Genomic DNA, 25,645 nt, shown 5'->3' on the forward strand with positions numbered 1-25,645 from the left:
GATTTCTGTTGGCTCCAAACATTTTTGCTTCACCTGTCTAGGTCAACACTGATGTCCTTCTGGAAATGTTGAGGAATCCTGAGTTGCAAAACACACCTCAGGGGACACTCAAGACTGGAATACAGTTTATTATGCCAGCAGGTCCAAGGGGAATCAGTTCCCAACAAGGACCCTGATGTTTTTGAGAGGCCCAGTTTTACACACACACACACACACACACACACGTGACTGGTTACATGTTAACAATCTTTTTGTTGTATATGATTGAGTTTTACAAGTAGGTGCTAGGAGAACAAACAATTAAGGTTAACGGGGGAGGTGGGGCCGGGAGGGGGGAACAATTATTATACATCAAGGGAGGATGTCTCCATGATTAATCTAACAGGGGCAGCCTGACCACAACTACAATCTCCGTTTGCCATCTGTAGGGAGTGAAGTCTCCAGGAGACCTGGTTTTCACTAGCAACTGTTTCCTCACTCTTAAGCAGGGTTCCGGCCCAGTTCACATCCTGTCTTTAAGATGGATGACAGGCTTCAAGATGGAGTCTCTCCTGCTTTCCTCACACTGGCCCCAACAGTATAACTCACTTTCCTCTCTTCCTTGTCTCCTGACCAAGTTCTAGGGAGATCAGCCACTAATCCTGCTAGTCACACTACCCTAGTGTCATTTACAGACACATATAGTAGGTTCTCAAAAAATGCTTGTCATTGGTAAACTGACTTATTGGACTTCCATAAGTGATCATCTAAACCCTGCAGTTTAAAGCATTATTCTGTGCATTCACTCATTTGCTCCCCAGTCATACTCCTTTGGCTTGGACATAATTTAGTTCTCTACCCTAGTCTTAGGTGACAAATGCTCAGTTACTGTCTCTATTATGTTCATTCATCCACTTCAGTTTCTGGATCATGTCCTGATGACTTTTTCACATCCACCAGAAAGCCTTCTGCAGGTGAATGTTAATATGTTTGATAGCAGTGAATTAGTTTTGCTTTTGTTATTAGGGAGGTATGGTAAGATAGAAGAAAGACTCTAAAGTCAAAAGCGTCTGGATTAGATCTTGCTGTTGTTAGCTACTTAAAGGCTCCATTTCCTCATCTATAAAAATGATCATTAGAAAGGCTTCCTTGAATAGATTTTAAGATTAAATAATCAAAACCAAGTCTTTCTTACTCTACGGACCATATTCTTAAACACCTACACTGTACTATTCACAAATATTCTCCCCACTCCACTCCCCCAAAAAAGATTAAATGAGATAATAGAGGGATTTCCTTGGCAGTCCAAAGGTTAAGATTCTGCACTTTAACTGCAGGGGTGCAGGTTTGATCTCTGGTCAGGGAACTAAGATCCTGCATGTACCACATTGCAGCAAAAAATGAAAAATAAAAAAAATAGATAATATATGCAAAAGAAAATAGCACAGAGATCCTTAATAATCATTTCCCTTTCTCAACCTTTTAAAGAAGTAAGGTTATAGTCATCCACGCAGCACTGCTCCTTAGGTTTTATTCAGAACAAAATTCTGTACCATACTTAGACTAACATCCTTTACAAGGCAAAACTGACACAGGCTAGGGAAACATGGAAAGAAGTTAAATACTATTCATTCACCATTAAATAATATGTATGGCTTAATATTTAAAATAGCTAATGCCCATTTCCCCACTAACATAAAATTAATGAAAATGTAATTCAGTGCATTAATTAATGAAATGAATTCACTTATTCAATAAACATTAATGATTCAACAAACATTTTATCCTCATTGCTAAAAGTATAAAAAGTTCTTGGTCAGGAGTTTCAACAAAATGAAATAGATCTCTGCTACCATGGTGTTTACCAAGTTACTTTCAGAGGACACTCTAGAGGAGATCCTTGTGACAAAAGACTGCAACCATGACATTTTATTCAATCAGTGAGGACATTAAAACTTGCTTACTTGTGGAATTTCCACTGAACATTTGTTTCTCATACATGGAGATGCTGCAGTGAAATATACCACGGGCAAAATACTGTAGAAATCTTCACGACCATTTTCTTCTGATGTACCAACAAATATTTTTGGATGAGGGAAATGCAAGAGACAAACCTTGTTTTAAATCAAATCAAAAAGATTTGAATAAATAAGTATATATAATATTTTCAAAGAGTCTCATGTTAATTTTGCAAACAGGCAGAATTTGGCTGCTAAAAAATTTCCCAATCATTCACTGACTCCTTTATATCAGTGTTCACAAGGCCACATAATATATTGGAGTGTGTGGATGCCAAACAAACACAGTTGGATTTTAAAAGTGTTTATTGAATGTACTTTATTTAAATGTTTTAAACACTGTTATATGATTTTAGTATGCTTACAGTCATTCTAATTCATACTTTCAAAACAATGGTCAAAGCAGCAATTACATCAACATACTACAGAAGTGCTATACACCCAATTAGTACTTTAGGAAATTATAAAACCAATGTACACAAGAGCACTTTGGCAGAACTTAATTTGGGACACAGCAAGATGTTAAATTCTATACAGAAATCCAGTGAAGGATGAGTCATTCTTGGAGATGGAACAACATGATGATTTCACAGCCTGGAACGCTCAATAGGACCATCAATGGGCCGTTTCAACAATCTAACAACCAAAGGGAGCTGCCAGAGAGTCAGGCGGTCTCATTCCAGATGCCAAAAGCAACAGGCAGACCATCACAGTCTGGCTTCTAAATACATGAGTTTTTATTTCTGTTGAACTCATCCAGAGAAGTGAATCTAGTAAATACAATAAAATGTAACCCAACCAAGATTTTATGTCACTTTCCACAGATGCAGGTATATGAACAACTTAAGTGCTAAAGGAAAATACAAGTAAGTGTTTGTATTTAAGGGTTCAATACTAAACTTTATCTATCCCTTCCCCCACCCCACCTTGAAGCATTTTCTTATTGTCTATCATATTACCATGAAATTTAATCCTTGTCCACTCTTTGAAAGGAAACTAAATATCCTGTTTGATACTGAAAAGTTAACATAGGCCTACTCATTCTCTGCCAAGATTCATTAAAAAAATAAAATTCAACTTTGAAAAATAATTTCTATTTAAATTACATGCTAACAATTCTTCAAAGTAAGTAATTTTTTAAATGGAACTTGAGAAATGTTTCCATCATAGAGTATAGAAATTCAAAACTGATTCCACCAAAACTCTTTTTTTCTCTAGAAAAAAATGCATAAAACTTTGAAGCACTTAACACAAGGGTCTGTAGCAAATGGTTGATAGAAAGCAGGATTCCATTTACACTTGAATATATAAAGTACTTAATTTATACTTGTGGAAAATCACAAGGATTTTAAGAATATTTTGCCAAATCAATGATGGCAAATAAAGTTTGGCAACACATTTTAGAAAGATGATTTATATACTACATATAAATGAAAGGCAAACATAAATATGATTGATTTAAGTTTAATTACATTAATATAATTTACACCATACCGATACCCACATGGTAATAGCCACATGGCAAATTCACAGTTATAACTAAAAAAACTATTTAGAACAGTCATTTTGTTCCATTATTTGCATAATTTTCAGTAATAGACTTAGAAGCCTAATACATGTATGCTTATCTTTTATGGGTTACAATAATCTAAAAGTTATACTTTAACATTGTGGCTTAAAAAACAATTAGCAGTGTGTTTTTATGCTGTAGTCAAAGCTGACTAGTTTCAGGTCTTAAAAACTTTCAGGGGGGATCAGAGCAAACTCCACCCCAGACCAAGGCCTATGTAGTCTACAAATTCTTCTTTGTCACAGTTGGCTATCCACCCAATGGATCAGTGACCCTTAGACCTCTGAACTTGACAACATCACTCCCACCCCTGTTTTTTTAAAGTAAAAGAGAGGAACAGCAAAGTGAAGAATTCAAAACAAAAATAAAACCTACATTTTTAGGAGGTCATCTTGTGCTTCAGAGTTTCTGTTAGCCTCCTAGTTTGGAAACCCTTCATACTCCTAAATGTAGCCTCCATGTTTATGTCCCAGGACCCTATACAGAAAGAGGGAGAAAGTTTTCCAGTCTTCTTAGACCATTTTGGTTCCTCACTTTCCAGGCAATGAATAGAAGACCATATTCTTTCTTGTAATATTTTCCTTTCTTTTACCAAACTTCCTTGAAAAAAAAAAATTTTTTTTTTCTTGAAAATTTTTTTCTTCCTTGAAAAATTCCCATACCCTTTTTTCCAAAGGACAATTCCTAACTAATACAGGCAGGAAAGCTCAAGATTTATTTTCTTCTATTCCCAAAAAGGTGAGAAGATGTGAATATATTGTGTCCTATTCCTTCTAATAAGCCTTGAGTAAAACTTAAAGAAGAAAAAAACATCAACCAGAAAACTAAGAGTTTAAATTATATCAACTTTAAAGTTTTGGTATTTCTTTTGTTTCTACAACAAAACTCCACATCTTTCTTAACATTTAAGCATTCTTCTCACATCCTATTATTTTATATGCAAATTACTATATAACAATGTAGCTTCAACATGCTGGTTCTGTTCCTAGGTTTTTCCACATAAGTTACCTACCACAAAATATCTCCTACGATAATTTTTAACCTATCTGCCAGTAACCATTGGTTCTCCACTACAAAACTTCCCTCAGTTTGTCAAGAGTTCTTAGAGATAAATGTATCAATAATCTACAGCTAACTGGTGAAGGAGCTATAAAAGATTGTTCCCTTTCATTTTCCATTAGTCCAAAATATACATATGTACATACACCTACATATAACAAATTTACACTGTCTGCAGAAATAAACTGCTGCATACACATATTTAGGGATTCACATTTTAACAGTAAACTTACACACAGATATAAGGAAATATAGTTTTACACCCCTAAATTACATAGCAAGCTGAAATAGATAATGCTTTAAGATTTATTCTTTCTTATGAGTCTTAGAAAAAGAAGACATAAACCTCAAGCTATGTCTGTAGCAATTATCAGTCAATGTGGGATTATCTTTAAGGACAAATTACCTTTAAGGACTTGCTTACTGTATACAAAAAGTGATATAAACAGACTATATACAGAACACAAAACTCAGGATTAGAGATAACAAATAGAAACTTCATACAAAATACCTGATACTATCAGATGTACTTTGTATAGCTTTGACCAAAGAACTCTTTATTGGACATTCTTTTCCGATATGAATGAATAGTCACAGCTATATATTAGCTACAGAAGAACAGGAATGAATTGAGCGGGGGCAAGACAGACCTGGGATTTCCCTGGTGTCTCAGAGGTAAAGAATCTTGTCTGCAGTGCAGGAGCCGCAGGTTCGATCCCTGGGTCGGGAAGACCCCTGGAGGAAGGCATGGCAACATAGTCAAGTATTCTTGCCTGGAGAATCCCATGGACAGAGGAGACTGGAGGGCTACAGTCCACAGGGGCACAGAATCAGACATGACTGAAGCAACTTAGTACAGCACACATAGGGGAGACCTGCTGACACAGCTGAAATATCTAAGTGCACTGTAGTACATATGTATACATTTTAACAGTGTCATGTTAGCCGAATTAATTTCTTTTGTATTGTTAAGTTCACCAGCAAGTGATGCAGAATACAAAATATAGTAAACACTTGCAGATAACACATTGAGTAGCCATCAAAATATTGACTAGTTTTGAAGAACTTGAAGGCAAGAACCTGGTCAAATGAATAAAGATTAGAAATGATCAAAAGAAGCTCACAGCTGCTTAAAAGTTTTAAAAATTAGAAATTTAACACTCAGCAAGTGTATCAAAACCATGTTTCATTTGCTCACTTAACGCAGAGGCTCACTCACAGTATCTGAATTCCACATATTTATTCTGAGTATATACAGTTAGCTGAACATAAATATCACAGGTACTTATGAAAAACTACTATGTAGATGGTTACTAAGTTTATGTTGATTTATGTACTGGTCTAGTGAGTTCTAGGGTCACCACTTACAGTTCACTTTTTAAATCTAATCAGTTTCTTGATACACTCAGTGAAAAACTGTTGCACAGAAACTCCAAGTCCCAGCAAGCAATCAGGCCCATCGTCCACTAGAGGCAAAGCTTCTGCTGAATGAGAAGGTGATTTCAGAGTTCTTGTATTTTCCCCAGGCACCAAAAGGCACTACTACTGCAGTCGTGTTATCTTCAGTACCATATTGTATTGCCTGCAAGGTATGGCAGGAAGGAAGAAATGAACAACGGAAATCAGGATCCGTACAAAAAGAAATCAGCCTTTTCCTGGAAGGCCAAACTAGTTTAATACACAGTTACAAGTTATTTCACAGTGGCTTGTGATTCTTTCCCTAGGTATCAATGCCCACAGTTTAAAATTTTAGATTGTGATAGGATAACTAATGACCCAAAGTAAATACCATTGTAGCAGTTTTGGCAAATTGCACCAGTGAACTAATAAGGTATGAGATATGTAGCTCCTGAAGAAGAAAATACACATAAAGCATTTAGCATAGGGACTAATGCAAGGTTATACACAGATGAGATGGTTGGATGGCATCACTGACTCGGTGGACATGAGTCTGAGCAAGCTTCGGGAGCTGGTGATGGACAGGGAAGCTTGGCATGCTGCAGTCCATGGGGTCGCAAAGAGTCGGACACAACTGAGTGACTGAACTGAACTGAACTGAATGAAAGTTTAAGGATTCAGAGAATGTTAGCTCTTACCTAGCAATTCTTCTAGGAATTTAGCTTAAAGAAATTATAACCTAAGAAATGGATGACTTCCCTGGCGATACAGTGGATAAGAATCTGGCCTGCCAGTGCATAGGACCTGGGTTCAATCCCTGGTCCAGGAAGATTCCACGTAACATGGAGCAACTAAATCCATTTGCCACAACTACTAAGCCTATGTTCTAGAGCCCATGAGCCACAACTATTGTGCCTGTGTGCTGCAACTACTGAAGCCTGCACACCTAGAGTCTGTGCTCTGCAAAAGAGAAGCCACCCCAATGAGAAACCCATGCACCACAGTGAAGAATAGGTCCCGCTCACCACAACTAGAGAAAGCTTGTGTGCAGCAATGAAGACCCAATGAAGCCAAAAATAAATAAAATTTAAAAATTAAAAAGAAATGGAAGTATACAAAGATATAAAACTATAAGATAGTTTACTACAGTTCATACAAAATGGAAAATTGGCATAAACTATACTTTCCACAGTAGAATTATAAGTCAATTTTAGGAACAAATGCTTTGTTCCTAAAAACAAAGAAAATTTTTACACAACAGCTTTACTAACAAAGAAAAAAGGTGCAAATTTAAAACACTAAAATTTGATTTTTCCACCTATCAAATTGGCAAGATATTACCTATGATAAGAATTTGGAGAAACTATAAAATATGCCAGTGAAAAGTATAACATGGATAGTATTTCTGGAGGGCAATTTGGCAAGCTTATTAAAAGCTTCAGAATGCTGTATATTCTTTTACCTAACAATTTTGCTTTGATGAACTTAACCTAAGAAAGTAATATCTAAAGGAAATAAATGTGAACAAATATATACAGAATGTTTATTATAGAGCTCCCTCTAAAACATGGAAAAGTGAATGTAAATTAAATTAGTTGATTATGGTAAGTATTAAATGAGTAATAGTACTCAGATGAGGCATAGTATGCCCTGGTAAGTTAGAAAATACATATCTTAAGACAAGTGGTTGAAATTAAAAAAGAAGTGGTCATACACAAGAATTGGGTTGTTTCTTAATTTCATGAGCATATATAGTTACCAAGTGAATAACTCATGCTTATCGATCTGTTTCCAAGTAAATAATGCTTTTTAAGTAAGATCTTATATCTTAATTCCAAATGTTAGCACTTAAAAGTTTGGGCCACATTTGGCTCCCTGATTGCAAATGTAAAAATTGGGAATGCAAAAATAGCTCTATGTATGAGTTAAAGTGTGCCTCTAATGATTAGTGATGGCTAGAACTTAGAAGAGCTATCTATCCAAATAGAATATTAAAACATGGAAGTTTTACATTTTTTTTTACACTGGATATTATATAGCTTCCAAATTTTAGCTCTAATTGGCTCACTGACACACCACTCATCCATATACCTTTATGTATTTGTTTTCATGCACCCATTTTTAAAAACAAGAAGTTGATTATGCTATAGTGTATGTTTTTTAACCATAGTGTTTTCATATTGGGTATTTACATGGAGCAGTCTAGTTTCAAATCATCTAGTGGTTGGACTGAGAGCTCAGCTATCTGGGTTTGAAGCCCAGTTCTGGAATGTAACAGTGCCTCTGCTCTCCTCCTCTGTAAAGACAAGTTAGTTCTAGCTCCAGCCTCAGAGGGTTACTATGATGATTACATGAGTTAAATACATATGAACAGAAAAGTGTCTGACACGTAGTACTTGCTATTTTATAATTTACTATTGATGTTACTAACGTTTCAAGATAGGTACAAAGCCAAAAATAAACATAGCTCATTTTCTTGACAGATTAATTTTACTTAACTACTTGGGAGAACCAGCAAAAAAAAAATTTTAATTGTTAATACTATGGGGTCAAGTGTAAAATTTACTGTAATACTAAAAGCTAAAACACATGATTTCAAAGAAATCTCCAGACAGTGGCAGCCCCTCTTGGCTGCACCAAGACCTGTACCTGGCTTTGTCCTCTCCTTCCCACTTAGGGATTTTTCTTGCAGAAGCTCTGCTGTGTTACCTGTTCAGTCACTGCATGGGCTGCTTCATTGGGATCGTGGCACTGATTGACAAAGTCACAAATCTCTTGACTGTTCACCATGAAGTTAATTCCATCTGTAGTGAGGACCAGGAAGCTGTCATCAGCATGATGTAGCTGCAATCAGAACGAAACGTATAGAATTACAAACTAGACTTGGCCTTAGAATAATCTTCATAATTCAGTGATTTTCTCTGTTTACAGAGTAGTCATCTGTGTTTCAGAACTTACAGACAAACAGAGTGAAAACAGGCCTCCATTTAGGGCAAAAACAGCAACATTTAGCATCAATCATGGAGGACAAACCTAACATTTACTTAGTAACACCATGGAGGAAGAAGCCAGATAGCTAAATGCTGAGAGGCAGCCTAATGTAATGGCTAAGACCTCCTCGGTGTGAAGCCCACCTCTATTTTTCAGCTGGGAAAACATAGGTAAGTTGAATTGTATATGCTCAGATTTGTTTTCTCTGTGTAAAATGGGATAGGAGTGGCTATTTTGAACAGAGCCCAGCACATTGTAAACTGCTATAGAAGTATTTGTTAGATGAAATGAACATAAGTGGGACACCTGTAAGACATAAAACTGTTCAATAAATTAACAATCATTTGCTGCCATTACCGGGAGCCTATCCTTATATATAATGTGTTAGGTACTAGAGCAGGCTGGGAGTTGTATAGGTAAAGTATCAGTTCACCACTAAGGTATGTGCTGGGGGAAGTGCAGTGTAAGGGGGACAATGATTAGTAGCAAGCAGAAGATGTCCTTGAAAGAGGGATGGGGTGATTTTCTGGCTTGGTGGAAAAGGGAAGTCAGGATATCTTCCAAATGATGGTGATGCTGAATGATGAGGTGCTGGTGAGGAAGGGCAGTAAAACCAGGCTTCCAGGCAAATTCCATAGCAGGATGAAACAAAGCCAACACTTCATCATATATAAGGCCAGGAAAGAAGTATCTTTCTTACTTTATCTGAAAAGTTTATCTTTCCTTCCATTAATCACTTCTTTTCAGAAGTCATACAGGCTTCAATGAAGGCCTCCAAGAAAGCCTGCAGCTGGAGACAATCCTGTGTTCACTCCGTGCCTGTGTATCAGGTGTTTGCAAGTCTTTTTTTTACCTTAATCCTCTTTGTTTCAGGTTCTGCTATCACACCACTGGTTTTAAGATCCAAATCTCCGAGACTCCTTGTCATTGCAAGTCTGCCGTTCACGTGAGGCTGTCCCAAACTATTCCAAGCTACAAACCCCCCACATTTCTTAATCCTGGTCAAAAAAAGTTAAAAAAGACTATGATGTGATACCCAGAAAACCAAGGGTTAAACTTAAGCATGAAGTCAGTTTACAATGCAAGGTTTTATTTCTATTTTGAACTATATACATATCATCCTTATAGAGCGATTAGTGGAAGTGGTACCTTTCTTTCTCGTCTTTTCTTTCCGGAGTGTGGTCGATGGTCAGCTTCATAGGTTTTCCTTTTCTGCACAAAATAGCTCGGCTGTCCCCAACACTAGCTATAACCAGTTCAATACCATCTCTCAATAGGGCTACTGTTGCAGTAGTCCCAGAGGTCAGAAGCGTTGCTGCAAATGATGAAGAAGAGTACAAGTCAGTGACAATCAAATGATTGGATCTGGAATGTTTATTACAAAATAAAACACAGGCATGTTAAACTAATGCTGAAATGTATCATTCTAATTTAACTACAGCTATGCAAATAAAATGCAAATGAACTATGGAAGTAAGAGCATGCAGAAAAAGAAGTATTTAATTCAGTAACAAGGCTCTATGCAAACAGAAAAAGCTGCTAACCTAATTTGGTAAAAAATGCATCACTATCTCCAAATGGCTTCTATTTATATAAAGTAGAACTCGAATTTATCATTCTGACATCTCTGTGTGTACATCAGGTGTCAGGATTAAAAGTAATACATTTTAATTAGATTGGCTAATAAGGCAGAGTGATTTAGGTCTACAGAGCCCATTCAGGCAAGCCAACTTTTCTGTGATCTACGCACTCAACTTTTTTCTTCCATTTCTTACCCCCATCCTATGAAACTATTATCAATTAGTAGGCTAAGCAAGATATGTCAAGTGTTTCACTGGCTCTTTAAGAATTGTATTTTATATTCTTTCCTTCTATAACTGCTTTAATTTTACAAATGTTCACCAAAAAAAAAAAAGAAATCCTAAAATGGTTAAAGGTTCATATTCTTTCCTTGATTATCTTTGTCCTCCCCAGATGTAAAACAAAGATACAGCCATCATTATATTAGGAGAAAATCTGGAGGGCAGGGAATGAAATTCATTTTCGTTTCCCATAAACTTGGTATAGTTCACACTTCTGGTTCCAGCAGGATCTGAAACAATCAGTCTGTTCCCAAATGCAGGAAAGTACTGCCAAGTGCTGCTCCTGTGGTCACCGCCTCGGCCCAGAGCATTCCAAGAATGTTAATTTCCCCTGACTGATAACAAAATTACATGTAGCTTGGCCTGAGGTCATAGCTGTTTCCTTCATCCAATTCAAAGAGCATTTTTGCATCTTTCTTTAGTTTATTCTAAATTGTCTCCCTAAGTTCTTCACTATTTGTTGACTTTAGAGGGTGCATTGAGCCTTGTCAAAGAGAATACTGTGAAAGTAGACTAAAAAGTAAAGCAAATTGAAAAAATCTAAAAAGGTAACAGTTAAAGCAGGTATTATCTTCAGTAACATGGTTAATCCTTTAAAGCATCTAAGTAAAATATTCAGGTGCTCATCTAAAGATGATTTTGACTTCAAAGGCAGATTTAAGAAAAATGAAATGCTATTGACTGATTGAGGCTCAGTCTTTCCAGTTTTTTCTAAGACAATTTTTAAAACAGCAGTAATGCATTTGGAAAGATATATGTGTATATATTTCCCAATCAATGTATTAAAATGCCTGCTTTAATCAGAAAAGTAAAATGGGGGAAAAAATGAATAAACCCTGCTTAATCTCCTATATTCATGCTGAATTTACTGAGAAGTAGCATTTATAATTGCACTATCTTCCCATTTATCTCTTGATTTTGGAACTGCTGTGCCAAAGTAATATCACTGTGGCAATAGTAAAGTAGATTATATATTGTCACTGTACAACACAAAAGTTTCAGTGTAAGTATCAGTGATGTTTATATTACAAATGTTAAATTGTGAGTTTCATAAAACATTGTATAAGGGAATCTTTACAGTTGAACCCCTGTAATCTTGTCAAATGATTAGAAGAGCCTGGTAAGAAAACATAGGCATTTACTCAGATGCTACTTGTCCAGGGAGTTTAATGTTCCTCTCCTTTCTTTAAAATGTAAGTGGCAGCTTTTTTCCAAGTGTTTTTTAATTGGCTACCTTAAAAGAGTTAATACTTCATAAATGAAAAACTTCAAATTTAGCCATTTAGGATTATAATCCATGGCTCTGCCACCTAGATATTTAAAAGAATTTGAGTTTTTAACCAACCCAACTTCACAGTTCCAAAATCCCAGGATTTATGGGAAAGTTTTCTAAACAGTTGATTCTGGTTTGCTAAGCATCTAAGAATATAAATATTAAATCAGCATTTAGTTTCATTTAACATTTAACATGGGAGTAAAAATTCTCACTTTTTTCCTTAACAATAAAATTATAAAACTAAGACATCTTTCAATAAGTTCTTAACACTCACTGGACATTTTCTACTGCAAGTCATCTCAACTAATGGGACAAAGAGGATGTGGGAACCTTCCAGTAGTCCAGGCTAGGAACCGCTGGACTCCTTCACCTGGGACAAAATTAAGCAGATCTCTCTTTCCACTGAAGCCCAGCATATAGTGTCCACGGGCTCCAGGTCTAGAGCTGCTGACCAGGCACAGTTCTCTGCCACAAATAACACGCACAGAGGCAAATAGGAAATTCACCCAGGAATTGTGCTCAAACATTACAAACCTGCAACACAGGGAAGGGTAGAGAAAGAGCTGCAAAATAAGGGGAAGGGTTTTTATTTTGGTGAAATGTTCAGTAGCAAATTACATAATATTCCAGGAGATGCCAAGTCAATGATTTCAAAACTCAGTTTGACCAAGTTGATGGTATTTTGTAGTTGAGTCTGTTTTCTTCATCACAGAATAACACTTCTTAGTTTTGTGTCTTCCCAAGGTAGGAAAGCCCATATACAAATGTATGTGCACCAAGACACATATGTGGTGACATACACACAGGCTCAGCCAATTAGTCTTGAAGAGTAAATCAGTACCTTTACTGAGTTGAAAAAAATACACTGTAAATTTGTTTGGTATCAGTATCAGAATTGTCCCAGTAACAAAAGGGAAATTCATGGGTAGAGCTCTGAATAATTTGTATAGCATACTAGAGCATACTAGAGAGGATATAAACTACAGTATACTACCAAACTGCTAGCATTAAAATATAAATCAAAAGGAATCAAAGCACCTCCTATACCAGATACAAGGAGTAGCTTATTTGTTAATGGTAAATGCAGGGATTTTAGGATCTAGACGGTATTTCCTGAATAGAATGATTAATTTAATTGTTTAAATAAAAGCTAGCAAGGCTCTTGAGTGCTAAAAAATGTTTACAATTTTATGTAATTCATAAAATGGGAGTTTCTGCAGCTCTCTCTTTCCCCCAGTGTTGCAGGTCAATATATCAAAAGAAAAAATGATCAAGATTTTGAATGGCAACATAAAGAATCAAGCTGTACTTTTCTAAGTATAACCTCCCCCACCCAGAAATTATTCAATTGTGTCAACAATATGGATAAACAAATACAGTTACAATATTTACCAAAAAGATGTTCTAGACATGAATGAATCATAAACACTAAATCAGAGGAACGAGTTGAAGCAGTAACAGCACAATAAGAGTATCTCTCCAATGCTGTCCCTATTTTTTGCTTTTGGCTGCCTCCAACATAACAAGGGTAATCAAACACATTGCATTTCTCATACTGGTTATTTTTTAGTTTAATTCTTCCATAAAGAGATCAAATAATACGAAGAGCAGGGAAGTTTCCAACAAGACTCACAATACTGCCACCAACGTCTCCCACTCTGAACGTCAGAGCGTCTTCTTTCTTTGATCCATTTGTCTCTTGGGGAGCTTTGTTGCTTTCAAATCTTAAGTAATCTAGAAACACTTTGAAGAGTTTATCGGATATATAGGATATCATCTAAGTTTTCTACCATCTGGTTTAAGTGACAGTTTGTCCATTAAACAATAAACTAATGGGCAGACATCATTTGAACTTACTGGCTGATTTCATTAGCTGTAAAAATACACATGACTGGTATAAAATGAATACAAAATATTCAAAGATGATGATGAAATTAGCTATTTGTAAATAAGGGTAAATTCAAAATGCATCTACAACAAATCAATAAAGATAGCCAGCAATTTCTTAAGGGCTATTTCTTGATAAATGGTATTCTGATTTTATTCTCCTCAAACTACCCTCATTTAAAACTGAAATAATAAATATTTTAAATGCTAATGAGAAAGCTTGAAGTATTTTATGCAGATATGACAGCTTTAGATGAGTCTTAAAAAGATGAGTATGTTTTATTGTCACCTTATTATTTTCACTTTCTTTTGAGAAAGCTAATAGTATGACATGGGGCACTCCTCCCTACCTGAAATTCCACCATTAGTGATTCATTCCTAAGGTTTAACCAATCTGTTTTCAGCTTTCCTTACTCAAAATTCAAATCCCCCCAGAAGTGGTAACACATAAAAATATATATATTAAATAATTTAGTTAAATTGGCTGTAGGACAGTCAAGTTATAAGTTATAATTACTTTGGTAATAAAGAGTAAGCAATGGAGATTAGTTTAGTCCAAATATTATTGAGTACTTTTCAGACTCTATGCAGAATGTTGAACCCTAGAAATTCAAAAATGAATAAGCCATGGTCCCTACCCTCAAGCTGCTCACAGAAAGGGTTCAGTGAGGCCAAGTGGAGCTGATGCTAAAAGAAAAGGTGAAAGAAATTGGAGAGGGCAAACTGCACTTCTTCACAATTTTATTTAACTAGCACTGGTCCTACCCACAGCTGTGCCAAAAAGAATATTATCTACTCTTATAATACTGATACTGCTTCAGTTCTACTAAAAAGTAAAAAAAAATTTTTTTTTAATTTAAATAATAATTCTGAAGTGGTACATGTTCTTTTTAAATCCACAAATTGAAAAGTTTAGTATATTTGATAAAATAAGCCCCAAATATCAAAAGCCAATTTTTGAAATCTTTGAAAGCCTGGCAACTGATTAAGAATAAATTTCAAAATTGTTCTCAAAATACTTATTTAAAAAAAGAAAACCACAGAGACTAATTGACCTATAAGAATACATCCAAAATAAAATTCAAGAAGGACAATGTCATAATAGATTTTTTTTTTCTTTTAGTAGTACGCTAACCATCATTCTGTCATGCTCCATTATACTTGTAAGCAAATTGCCATTAAATGAAAAACAAACTTTAAAATATCTTATGAAATTTCTGAGATCATTAACTCAAAAATTATGACAGAGGAACTAAGTTTAAATGAATACATTTTCATTTAATTATTAGAAGTGAAGAACTATTTTATTCATTCCTTTGCACAACTAAACTGATGTGAGAAAGGTGTCTGTAGAAAATTTCTTTTAAGATAGCAAGTTAGATCAATTCTCTCCTTAAATTCAAAATTCCCTTTAACTGTATTTATTATTTCATAAATGAAAGGAGTTCTCTCACATTTTATACCAAATCTATCACTGTTTTAAGCATTTTTATCAATTAGATGCTACACAAAGGGCTGCCTACACCCATGAAAGGTTAATGGTTTTTTATTGTTGGCCACCATTTCCAAGGTACACTTGAACATTCCTTTCTGAAAACCTTGCCCAGTGAGCTCTACCTGTTTACACAACAGCTGGGGCACACCACCTGCCGATAAACTTCATGGTGTGAGATACAGCCGACCTGCTTATAAATGAAATAAGAGCATACCAGTATTCAGAGTTACGAAAATAAAACTATAAGAAAGTGTTTTAATGTCCTCTTCACCTTCGTATGTTTTACCCATTAGGAACAAGAACAGAATCTTATGCTAAAACCTACCCTCTCTCACCTCATATTTTCACAAGCTCAGGAGCCAGTTGGAAGGGGAAAAACGTCCAAAGGAATGAAAGAGAGAAAATGGACCTAAGTAATCTACAAATGAGAAAATAAATCCTTGAACAATAAGAGTGGACTCTAAAGCTTTTCGGAGAAGTATGACAGTGATAAAGGTCTTGAAAAAGAGAAGAAAGTGTCTTAAGATGGCAAATGAAGCCATCCTAGAGTCATCCTAATACTCATCATTAAATATGCCCATGAGAGAGGCCACGGTGGGTGCCAGGAAAATCCCAGCCCTAACTCTCCAACTGACCTTTTATCTCTCTCTGAGTTTCAGTTCCTTATCTGTAAAATGGGGAGAATTTCCAGCCCTACACACTCCAACTGAAAATTACAAAGATAACATTGCTGTGGTGAGCTTTGACCTCCTTTAAACAAGAGGATGAACAAAAGACAGATGAATATTGCATGATTCATTTTAAAATCAGTTATGAGGTCTATATGCACACTGCTGTAGAAGCATTAAAAAATTATAAGCAATAAATTTGGGGGCCAGCTAACTAGAAAACATTAGCTACATTTTCATGAAATGGTTTAATAAATTTAGTCAAAATCAGAGACATTTGTTTTTCAAAATATAAAGACATCCAGTACACAAATTCTAAAATTCAGCTGTTATAGTCTTGTGTTTAACAAATAAAAACAAAAATGTCAACTAGTTACCATAGGAAAGCTGCAAGATCAAGCTTTTTTAAGAAGTGGAAGAAAAAATATCTTCCTTCTAATTTCACAAAGTAGTGCATATTAACCATTGTCCTTTTGAGACTAATTAGCAATTTTCTTATCTGGACAACTACTCTGAGATTACCCTGTAGCAAATTTCAATAGTCGTTCATCAGATTCCTCTAAAAAACAAAAACAATAAACCCTCTCATAGTACATGCCTCTTGTTCATCAAATGAACAAACAGATTTTTTTTAATGTTTAATCTTTTTAAAATCAAAATTCAACATCAGATCTATTTTGGAGCTTCAATTTCTAAAACAACCTCTAATATGTTTCATTTAAATGTGAGATACTACCCCTGCTTTGGATTCCAAACAACATTTAAAATGATTATTTAAAAAGTCATTTTCAATGTAAGCATCCTTACAATAAATATTAAAATTCCCACCCCTGAAAGGCTTAAATTGTTTCCTTCTTACCCCAAATTCCCAAGGACTTTAAGGAATGAGATTGTTTTACTTACCATCAGCAGATAGGTGGGCGTGCCTTGCAAAGGTTTTATCTATTTCAAGAAAAGCCAAGGTCAACACAGTTTCCAAGTTCTCCTCCTTAGGAAGCAAATCCCTTCAGGGAGAGAAAAAAAGAGGGCGATCACTTTACAATAGGTTTCCTGCCTTTCTCTTTGTCCCTCCAGCTAGCAGAGTCACTCCATACAATGGACCTCCAAGGTTTGCCCTTCAGAAGCTTGCGTGTGGGAGTCTTTGCAACTTTATGGACCAAAGCCCACCAGGCTCCTCTGTCCGTAGGATTCTCCAAGAATACTGGAGCGGGTTGCCATTTCCTCCTCCAGGGAATCTTCCTGACCCAGGGATCCAACCCACATCTCTTAAGTCTCCTGCACTGGCAGGTGGGTTCTTTACCTCTAGAGCCACTTGGGAAGCCTTTCAGACGCTTACGATCCACATATTAATAAATCAAATTGAGAAAGAATCAGGCCCAGAGATAAGTTCTAAAAATAATAAAATAAAAGCCTAAGTCTCCAGTCTAAAGATATTAATCCTCACCATCATAATCCTGAAAGGTCAAGAATTCCTTTATATTAAATTAAGCCACTGAGTTCCTTCGTGGAGTAATGCAAAATATACATAAATCAATTGATGAACGTATGAATAACTATAGGGACTTCCCTGGTGGCTCAGATAATTAAGCGTCTGTCTACAATGTGGGAGACCCGGGTTTGATCCCTGGGTCAGGAAGGTCCCTGGAGAAGGAAATGGCAATCCACTCCAGTATTATTGCCTGGAAAATCCCATGCACAGAGGAGCCTGGTAGGCTACAGTCCAGGGGGTCACAAAGAGTCAGACACGACTGAGCTATTTTCTTCACCATGAATAACTATGCTTGGGAAGAACAGTCACATGGTCGTAACTCTTACATGTTCTCCCCCTCTTTTAATTCTAGAAGTAGTGTGATACTCAAAAATATGTAAATATTGACTGTAGTAAATAAACTTTTTAAAGAGCTCCAAAACACCCTCTTTAAAAGCATTTTCCCCATGTTTTTGCCAATCTTCTAAAGCTATTTTCAACAAGTATTCAAAGCTATTCATACCACTTTAAAAAATAATTACTATTTATTGAAGCACTAAGTGCCATGCACAGACAGAATAAGTGCTTCTCATAGATTCTCATAGTACATGAGATCATGTACTTTATTATGTGAATTCCCTTGAAATGATCACAACTGCTGTAGATTCTGGTCAACGCTCTCACCAAGAGAGTGGTTAAAACATACAGATTTCTGAAATGGTAATACTCATCAGCAATTAATGGCATGCTTGAGCTACTGCTTGTTCATAAACATAGTATGAAAGCAATCAAATAACTACCTTAACAGTGGCTGTCTCAGCCAAAAGGTTTAAGTTTAAACAGGAAGGATTAGGCAAACTGCAAAGAGTGAAAATCATTGTATCATTGTACGTACAGGATGCATTTCTCCATGTGGGTATGACAGAAATCGGCCGCTGCAGGTCCACCGTGGCCATCATACACCGCAAAGTACAGGACCTCATTGGTCAGCTGAGCAAAGCCAAACCGGTCTTCATTCTCTTTCCGTTTGCCAATCTGTGATGCGCTGCCCACATTCTGCAAGCTGACTTTGGGAATTGGCTTGCCATACTTAATGCTGGGCGGCAGCAGAATTGGCTCCTCCAGGCGGTTATCCCAGATGCCAAAATTATCCCAGGTAGCTGGTCGGCCACTACCATCAGGATCAAAGCGAGACCATCTCGGCTCTGAAGTGGAGCTGTGGCACGTGGGCATCACCCACCTGTCATCCTGCAGACCGCGGGCTCTGAGCAGCACTCTCCTCCTCACCTGGTTCCCACCACTTCTTACCAAAGTAAGTAAGGCAGCTGTTGACATAACTCCAGAGGGCTCGGGAATGAGAGAAAGGTCAATGGAACAATAATGGGATGCCTTCCAGAAAAATGATGCAACTGAGTAGAAAGAGAGACAGAGACACTCCATCAGTAATTTCAAATACAACTGATATATCGTTAGATATTACCAAGAATGAAGTCTGTAAAGAAAGTGGCACTTAACAGCCTACTCCTGAGAATAGTGGTTCAAAAATGAATCGATTTACCTACCCCACCCACTCACAGTGTTCAAATTCTATAAAAACTTTACAGTGTGCACAGATCACATAGAAGAAGTGCTTCTACAGCTTTAACCTACAATCACCTGGGGATCTTGTTAAAATGTAGATTCTGATTCAGTCTGCCAGGTGGTGCCTGAGATGCTGTATTTCAGACTACCTCCCTGGTGATGCCGAGCTGCAGTTCTGGCAGGCCCACACTTTTGATTAGGGAGAATACAGAAAACAGGTGTAAATAAATAGTCTTCCCTTCATCAACTTCATTGCTCTGAAGAAAAGGCGGAGCAAATATTAACAATAACAAAGTCTCTTACAAGAGTAGAAATTAGAAAAAAAATAACTGGTTATTAGAATATTTATTGTTGTAGGAGTGTGTAATTTCCTCAGTTCTGTCTCATCATAACAAAAAATTGAAGCCATGGACGTTAAAGCCCTCGGACAGACTGTGTCTCAGCTCTCGGGACAGATCAGTGTTAACAGCTCTCGGACTGATCAGTGTTACAGCTCTGTGTTACAGCTCAGTTTTATTTAGAAAATAAAAGAAAATACATCCTAGAGGCATGAGGGCATGCCGACCCAAAAGATGCAAAGAGAAGAGAGAGAGAGAGACCCCGAGCCCTTTAGGCTCCTCTTTTTATGTTTTTTGTCCTCCCCCCAGGGCTGCCCTATGTAAATTGGGCTAGCCAGGAGTGCTGTTTGTTCTACCTGAGGTCCTCACTCCAGTCCTCAGACCTTCCTTTGTTCTACTTTCCAGGCTTTTCCCTTCCTTGTCTTTTAGTCACCACCAATCTGGACTCCTTTTTCCTATTCTAACTACCTAACATTATGATAGTTCTGTACTCAGAGAGTGCCCAAGTTTTAGCATAGATACAATTTTGGATATCAGTTCTGTTTGTTTTAAGGTTTCTCAACTTATTGAACTTTACATATTCTATTACTCTGGTTAATATAAACTGGCTCATGCAAACACCCACCAAAGGCACAAATAAAAAGTAACTCTGACGTGTGTGATCTCAGAGATTAGGGGAAACTGCATTTATGACAAGAAGTCTTTTTATGAGCCACCGATCTATGCATTTACATTAACATATGAGGCTCATCCGAATGCCTCCCCTGGCTGTTGGCTGGGGGAATTCCTATACCCCTGCAGGAAAGACTGTGTTGCTGGCAGTTTGCATACAAATAAGGTTTAAGCAGAAATTCATCTCCAAAGTATTTCATTCTATTACTTTATGAATTAAAAACCAACTTGAAAAAATGCATAATATCAACATTTGATAATGCCAGTGGAGGGTATACAGGTGTTATATTATTCTTAATTGTATGTTTGAATTATCTCTCTATAAGAAATAAATTTGAAAAAAATGTATCTCCCCAAAAGGCACAATCACACACACACAAAAAGCCCAGCTTGAGTGCATCTATAAGAAAATGTATTACAGATTTTGAACAATCATTTTCAAACAAATTTTTGGAAATCAGTCTAGTTATGTATAGGAAGAACCGTTAGTCCTTTCAGTAAGTAAATAGAAGTAGAAAGAAAGGATGAGGTTCCAAAGAATGCCATTGTAAATCTAAGCAATGGAAGACATATGAGCGCAGCCTTCTAAGAATTTAGAATGAAGATGGCCTCCCAAATAATTAATAGGTCATGAAAGACTTAGGAGGCTGCTCCTTCTTGGCCTTTTAGTTAACATCATGTATTAAAGTCTGAAACTCACTTCTTTTGCATTATTGGGGGTGGAGGAGACACAGTACCTCTTTATCAAGTATCAAAGAGAAACAATGCATTCCATTACCAAAATAAAAAGAAAAGTTTATTCCTTTGGTTCTGTTTGAAGGTTGTATTTTATTCCAAAACAAAAACTGTGTCAAATAAAGGTGAACTTGTAGAGAACTTTCAAAGTGTAATACCATCTTGCAAGTAAGAGAACTAAGTACTAATTCTTGATGGAGATAATTCACAAGGCAGCTTTGCACTATAGGAAAAATAAAGCTTTAAATGTTTATCAGAAAACATTCACATTTGAAGAGTACACCAGAAATTAGCAAAGTACTATTATTCTCTTGGCTTCAATCTGAAAGCATGTATACCATACTCAGCCTTGGGTCATTTTGCAGTCACACATGTACTTTAAACAAGAGTTCTAGATTTACAAACTAATAAATACTGAATAGTTTCCCTGCAGCTCTTCTAGGATACTCTTGTCATTTCTCACTCTCTCCTCCGAATGAACAGAGCTGCATTCACATGAGGCAATATGCATCTACTGTAAACATTACTTAAGAATGAAAAATGCAGGTTGAGCAGTTTCTTTAAGCCTACATAAACTAAAATCCGTCTTCAACTTGGCCTCCTTCCTCATTCCTTATCTGCACAATCATCTCAGAAAGAGAGCAGAATAGTCACAGGAAAATATTTACTTTAAGGCCTATTATTGGCTATTGGCATACATGAAGCATAACCCAGTTTACCAGTTTACAAAACTAGGTCAGCATCATTTATGCAAGCAAGGGAGTGTCTAAAGAAGTGGTTCCGTCTCCTTTGCTAAATGCAGTATAACGAAATCATACTAATCTTCATGTTCCCAAGAAAACAGTTCAAAGAGGACTTTGTTCCCAAGCTAATTAATAACTCTGAATTAAACTTACACATCAAGAAGTTTCCTTCAGAGCTTCAAACTACCAATCAGCCGCTATTGCCACTCCCCTCCCCTAGCTCTCCAGATGCCCATGGAAATGATTAGACACTGATTAGCAGGTAGAATTTATAATGTGGGGGAAAAAACTAGTCTTAAAAAAAAATCAGTGTTCTTTATAACAGAAAGAGCTGAGAACAAATGATAAATACCTAAAAAATCTTTTATTGTCAGTTGAAGAATTAAAAATTGGCATGTGTTTATCTTTCTGCAAGCCAAAAATAGTTATTCAGGAACCCTTTATGTCAGTCTCTCAATCAGAGATCAAGCCTAGCTTATTTTCCTTTTAACAGTTATATTCAATCTTTGAAAGTCAAAGTAACCCAAAAGAGTCAAAGGGCACAAGTAATTCTGCTTGAAAGCCATTTGAAGACACAAAATGTCAAAGCAAAATTTAAATGAACTAAGAGCCCAAGAACACATTACGTGACACACCATATTCTACTAGCAAAAATACTTTCCTTTCTCACATTCATTTGTGTGACCAGGCCTTCATCTTCCTCTGACTCAATGCTTTGGTTAATCTGATTAAAGTATCAGATTCTGACACAGAACTCTATTGAACAAAGTTGACTCCTGATTTAATAATACTGACTAGCAGGGGGGATTCTCAGAAAAAAGGGTTAAATGAAATAAGTTGAGAGTCTGCAAGAGTAGACATTGAGATTCCACAAAAGAGTGCTGGTTAAAAAGCCACAGCCTGAGTGTAGGAAATCTCAGGTGAAAAGCATCAGGAAAAGGAAAAAATGCATTTGGTAAACTTCTGAGGTATACACTTTGTTTAAAAATAATAGCAGTAGGAGATCCAACCAGTCCATCCTAAAGGAGATCAGTCCTGGGTGTTCACTGGAAGGACTGATGCTGAAGCTGAAACTCCAATACTTTGGCCACCTCATGCGAAGAGTTGACTCATTGGAAAAGACTCTGATGCTGGGAGGGATTGGGGGCAGGAGGAGAAGGGGATGACAGAGGATGAGATGGCTGGATGGCATCACCGACTAGATGGACATGAGTTTGGGTAAACTCCGGGAGCTGGTGATGGACAGGGAGGCCTGGCGTGCTGCGATTCATGGGGTCGCTAAGAGTTGGACACGACTGAGCGACTTAATTGAACTGAACTGAACTGAGTGGTGAAGAAAAGCCACATATACCACTACAAGACTGCTATGCCAATTTTATACTTTCATCTTATTCCAATTTTATAATCCTGCAATGATTTAAATACCTCAGAGCTGGCCAAATGTATTTTTGGAATAGGGAGGCATTCACGGTCCCTGGCAGGAGGGTGCACTTGGGATTTGAGTTAAACTGCTCTTGACTGCTGAAAGCAGGTCAAAAGGGCAGTTTATTGATGTCATGTTAAGCACATGCCAAAATTACTCAGGAGTTCTAAGGATCAGTACTGCTCAAACCTGCTTAGCTTTATATTTCTAGCAAAAATGTTTAAGAATGTATTCATATCTGCCCATTATAAAGTGGCACTCAGGTATTTTCATTATCAATAACTTCCACAATGGAAACACAGGTAATTTTAATATTCTTAGAATGTTTCTTTAATGGCTCTACAAAAAAAACAACCAATTTATCACAATAAATTCAAATATTATAGAAACCTCCAGAATGTATCTCAGGAAATTTGGACTCCAGTATCCTCTTTATCAGTACCCTGCTAGGAGGAAGGGAAAGAAAATGTACTAGTCTAAATGAAGGAAAAAACAAAACCAACAAGAGAAACCCTGAATGACTCCCCTTATGTTTGACCTGAACATATGTTTAGATGTGCAAACTGAGAAAAGAACAAGGGAGCAATGAAAAGTATTCATTATTCTAATTCCATAAATATTTTTTAAAACATTTCAGTTAACATGGATACAACTCACAGAACCATGTTCCAAACCTTCATTTAAGAATTTTCCAGAACAACTAAGTATAAGGTGTGTATTTTTCATTTCCTCTATAGTACCTAATACAATGTTGACATCTATACATTAAATTTTCAGTAAATTTAATTTTTTTTTAAAAAAGGAGGATTTTCCTTTACATTCTATGCTACATCACTAACATCTCTCCCCTCTTCCTTCCTCTTCTCTTAAGCCTCCAGTCAAGTAGGTGCTTGAGTTGGTGGTCAATAGAAAGTGACTAAGGTTGCAAGAAAAAAAATCTTGAAAAATTATAACTGATATATTTTATTACACAGTGGAGTGTTTTTTTTCCTAGGCTAAGAGGCCACTGTTATCTTTCAAGACCATTACAATCTGTCACCTTAGTTACTCATTCTGAAACCGCGGACAACCTCATTCTTTCCTCCGCACAGGCGAAGGGGCTGCAAAAGACTGAAGAGGCCTTGCTGCACATTTCCAGTCTGAAGCTCAGAAAGGCCGGTGAACTTTACAGACTCCAAATTCCCTGGCTATTGCCACCCGGAGCCTCGTCTTTGTCACCTCACGTGAAATCTCTAAAATACAGACAGCGGCTGCTAAAAAAGACATCAAGGGCCAGAAGGCCTTGAGATTACAGTGCTCTTTTGGCAAAGCAAAACCCACGTCCTCAGATCGACACCAACCAGGGCTCTGCATCTTTCTCTGCTCCGATCCCCTGAAAAGCTCACCCTTGGACAGTTTGGGATCCTGGGCTTGGCTGGCTGGCCGTGACAGATGAATGACCAGGGCGAAACACGGCAGGAAACACACCCTCCGGCCGGCGCAGCCCGCGGGCACTGCAGATGGCTGGGTTCCCTCCAGCACTTTCCGCCGCCCTGTCTCCGCCTCTCAACCACCCTCGCTGCGTACAGATTCCGGGTGTCGCCACGTCTCCCTCAGCCCGACCGGCGCTGCACCGGCGAGAAGGCGCTGACACTCGCAGCATCCTCCGGCCGGCAGGTTGAGGCGAGGCGGGGGGCGATTCGAGGCTTCGCTGAAGGGAAGCGCTGGCTGGTAGCCCCTTCCTCCCCTCTATCAGTTCAATTCAGTCGCTCAGTCGTGTCTGACTCTGCGACCCTATGAACTGCAGCACGCCAGCCGTCGTTCCTTCCAAGTTCCATTGCCTCCTTCCATCCCGGTCCAGCATATTCACCGGCAGGAGCCTCCAGCCTTCCGGCCAAGTTCAGGCGGAACGTAAAATCTCCGCAGAAAATGCCAGCAGCGGGTGGCTCAGCCGAGGTGGGCCCCGCCCCAACATGCTGCTCCAGACCTCGAAACGGAAGAAAGCTGTGCACAGCGAACCCAGACAGTGACCGCTGGGCATGCACTGAAGGGGCTGGAGAAATTAAACGGACATTTCCCCTCCTCTCCCTGGGGAACCAGTTTACTCTCCATTCCGCGGATTGGGAGCAATGGGACATGCCCCCTCCTGTAAATAATACTATAAACGGTTAACATAAATGAAGTGCACTCTCCAACCTCTTACCTCGTGATGGCAATATCCCTGGAAAATGTTCAATTAGCTAATGGAGGGCGGGAGAGGCGTTTTCTGTAAATAAGACTGCCTTCTCCGATGTTTTCAATCTCTGAGGCAAGCAGTTACAACAGCCACTGGCTCAATCTGCTGGAAATTCTTGAGAATTTTTCGCCCGCAGTAGGCCAAATAGAGAGGGGGGAAGTCTGTTCCCGCTGACTGACGGCAGCTCCAACCAACCCACGCTTCACGAGGCGGCGCGCCCGCGGCCCTGCCCTTAGTCGCAGCCAATCACAGGTTCCGACAGGACCG

At 37.6% G+C, this 25,645-nt stretch overlaps 1 protein-coding gene across 9 annotated transcripts; it reads right to left on the bottom strand.

Annotated features, from left to right (window-relative positions):
• Positions 1-2,285: 2,285 nt before the first annotated feature.
• On the bottom strand, positions 2,286-25,495 carry PPM1K (protein phosphatase, Mg2+/Mn2+ dependent 1K). 9 transcript variants are annotated; one of them, XR_015165641.1, is made up of 8 exons: positions 25,346-25,495; positions 18,567-19,080; positions 17,107-17,207; positions 10,165-10,330; positions 9,869-10,013; positions 8,734-8,868; positions 5,277-6,208; positions 2,286-4,044 (listed from the first exon to the last, which is right to left on the bottom strand). XR_015165641.1 is itself a non-coding variant. In XM_086406406.1 (8 exons), the coding sequence occupies exons 3-8, from the start codon at positions 17,107-17,109 to the stop codon at positions 6,077-6,079; spliced, it is 774 nt and encodes a 257-aa protein (XP_086262532.1). In that variant the 5' UTR covers positions 17,110-17,207; positions 18,567-19,080; positions 25,346-25,495; the 3' UTR covers positions 2,286-6,076. The 9 variants fall into 9 exon arrangements, 7 of the variants coding, with proteins under 7 accessions (XP_086262532.1, XP_086262530.1, XP_086262531.1 ...); XR_015165642.1 differs by lacking the exon at positions 25,346-25,495 and adding an exon at positions 24,549-25,112; XM_086406406.1 differs by adding an exon at positions 12,524-12,716 and having other exon boundaries at positions 2,286-6,208.
• Positions 25,496-25,645: the final 150 nt, after the last annotated feature.

The sequence above is a fragment of the Bos grunniens genome, chromosome 6 (genome assembly GCF_055505025.1).
Source record: "Bos grunniens cultivar Pamir isolate PY7600 chromosome 6, Bosgru_T2T1.0, whole genome shotgun sequence".
NCBI classification, from domain to species: domain Eukaryota; kingdom Metazoa; phylum Chordata; class Mammalia; order Artiodactyla; family Bovidae; genus Bos; species Bos grunniens.

Bases quoted from the DNA above. Each gene is read 5' to 3' on its own strand.
- PPM1K (XM_086406410.1), bottom strand. From the start codon at position 19,006: ATGTCAACAGCTGCCTTACTTACTTTGGTAAGAAGTGGTGGGAACCAG. The intron at 10,014-10,164 runs GTACCACTTCCA...TTTTTTGACCAG, and splicing joins AGAAAAGACGAGAAAGAAAG to GATTAAGAAATGTGGGGGGT. The intron at 8,869-9,868 runs GTAAAAAAAAGA...TTCTGATTGCAG, and splicing joins CTGAAACAAAGAGGATTAAG to CTACATCATGCTGATGACAG.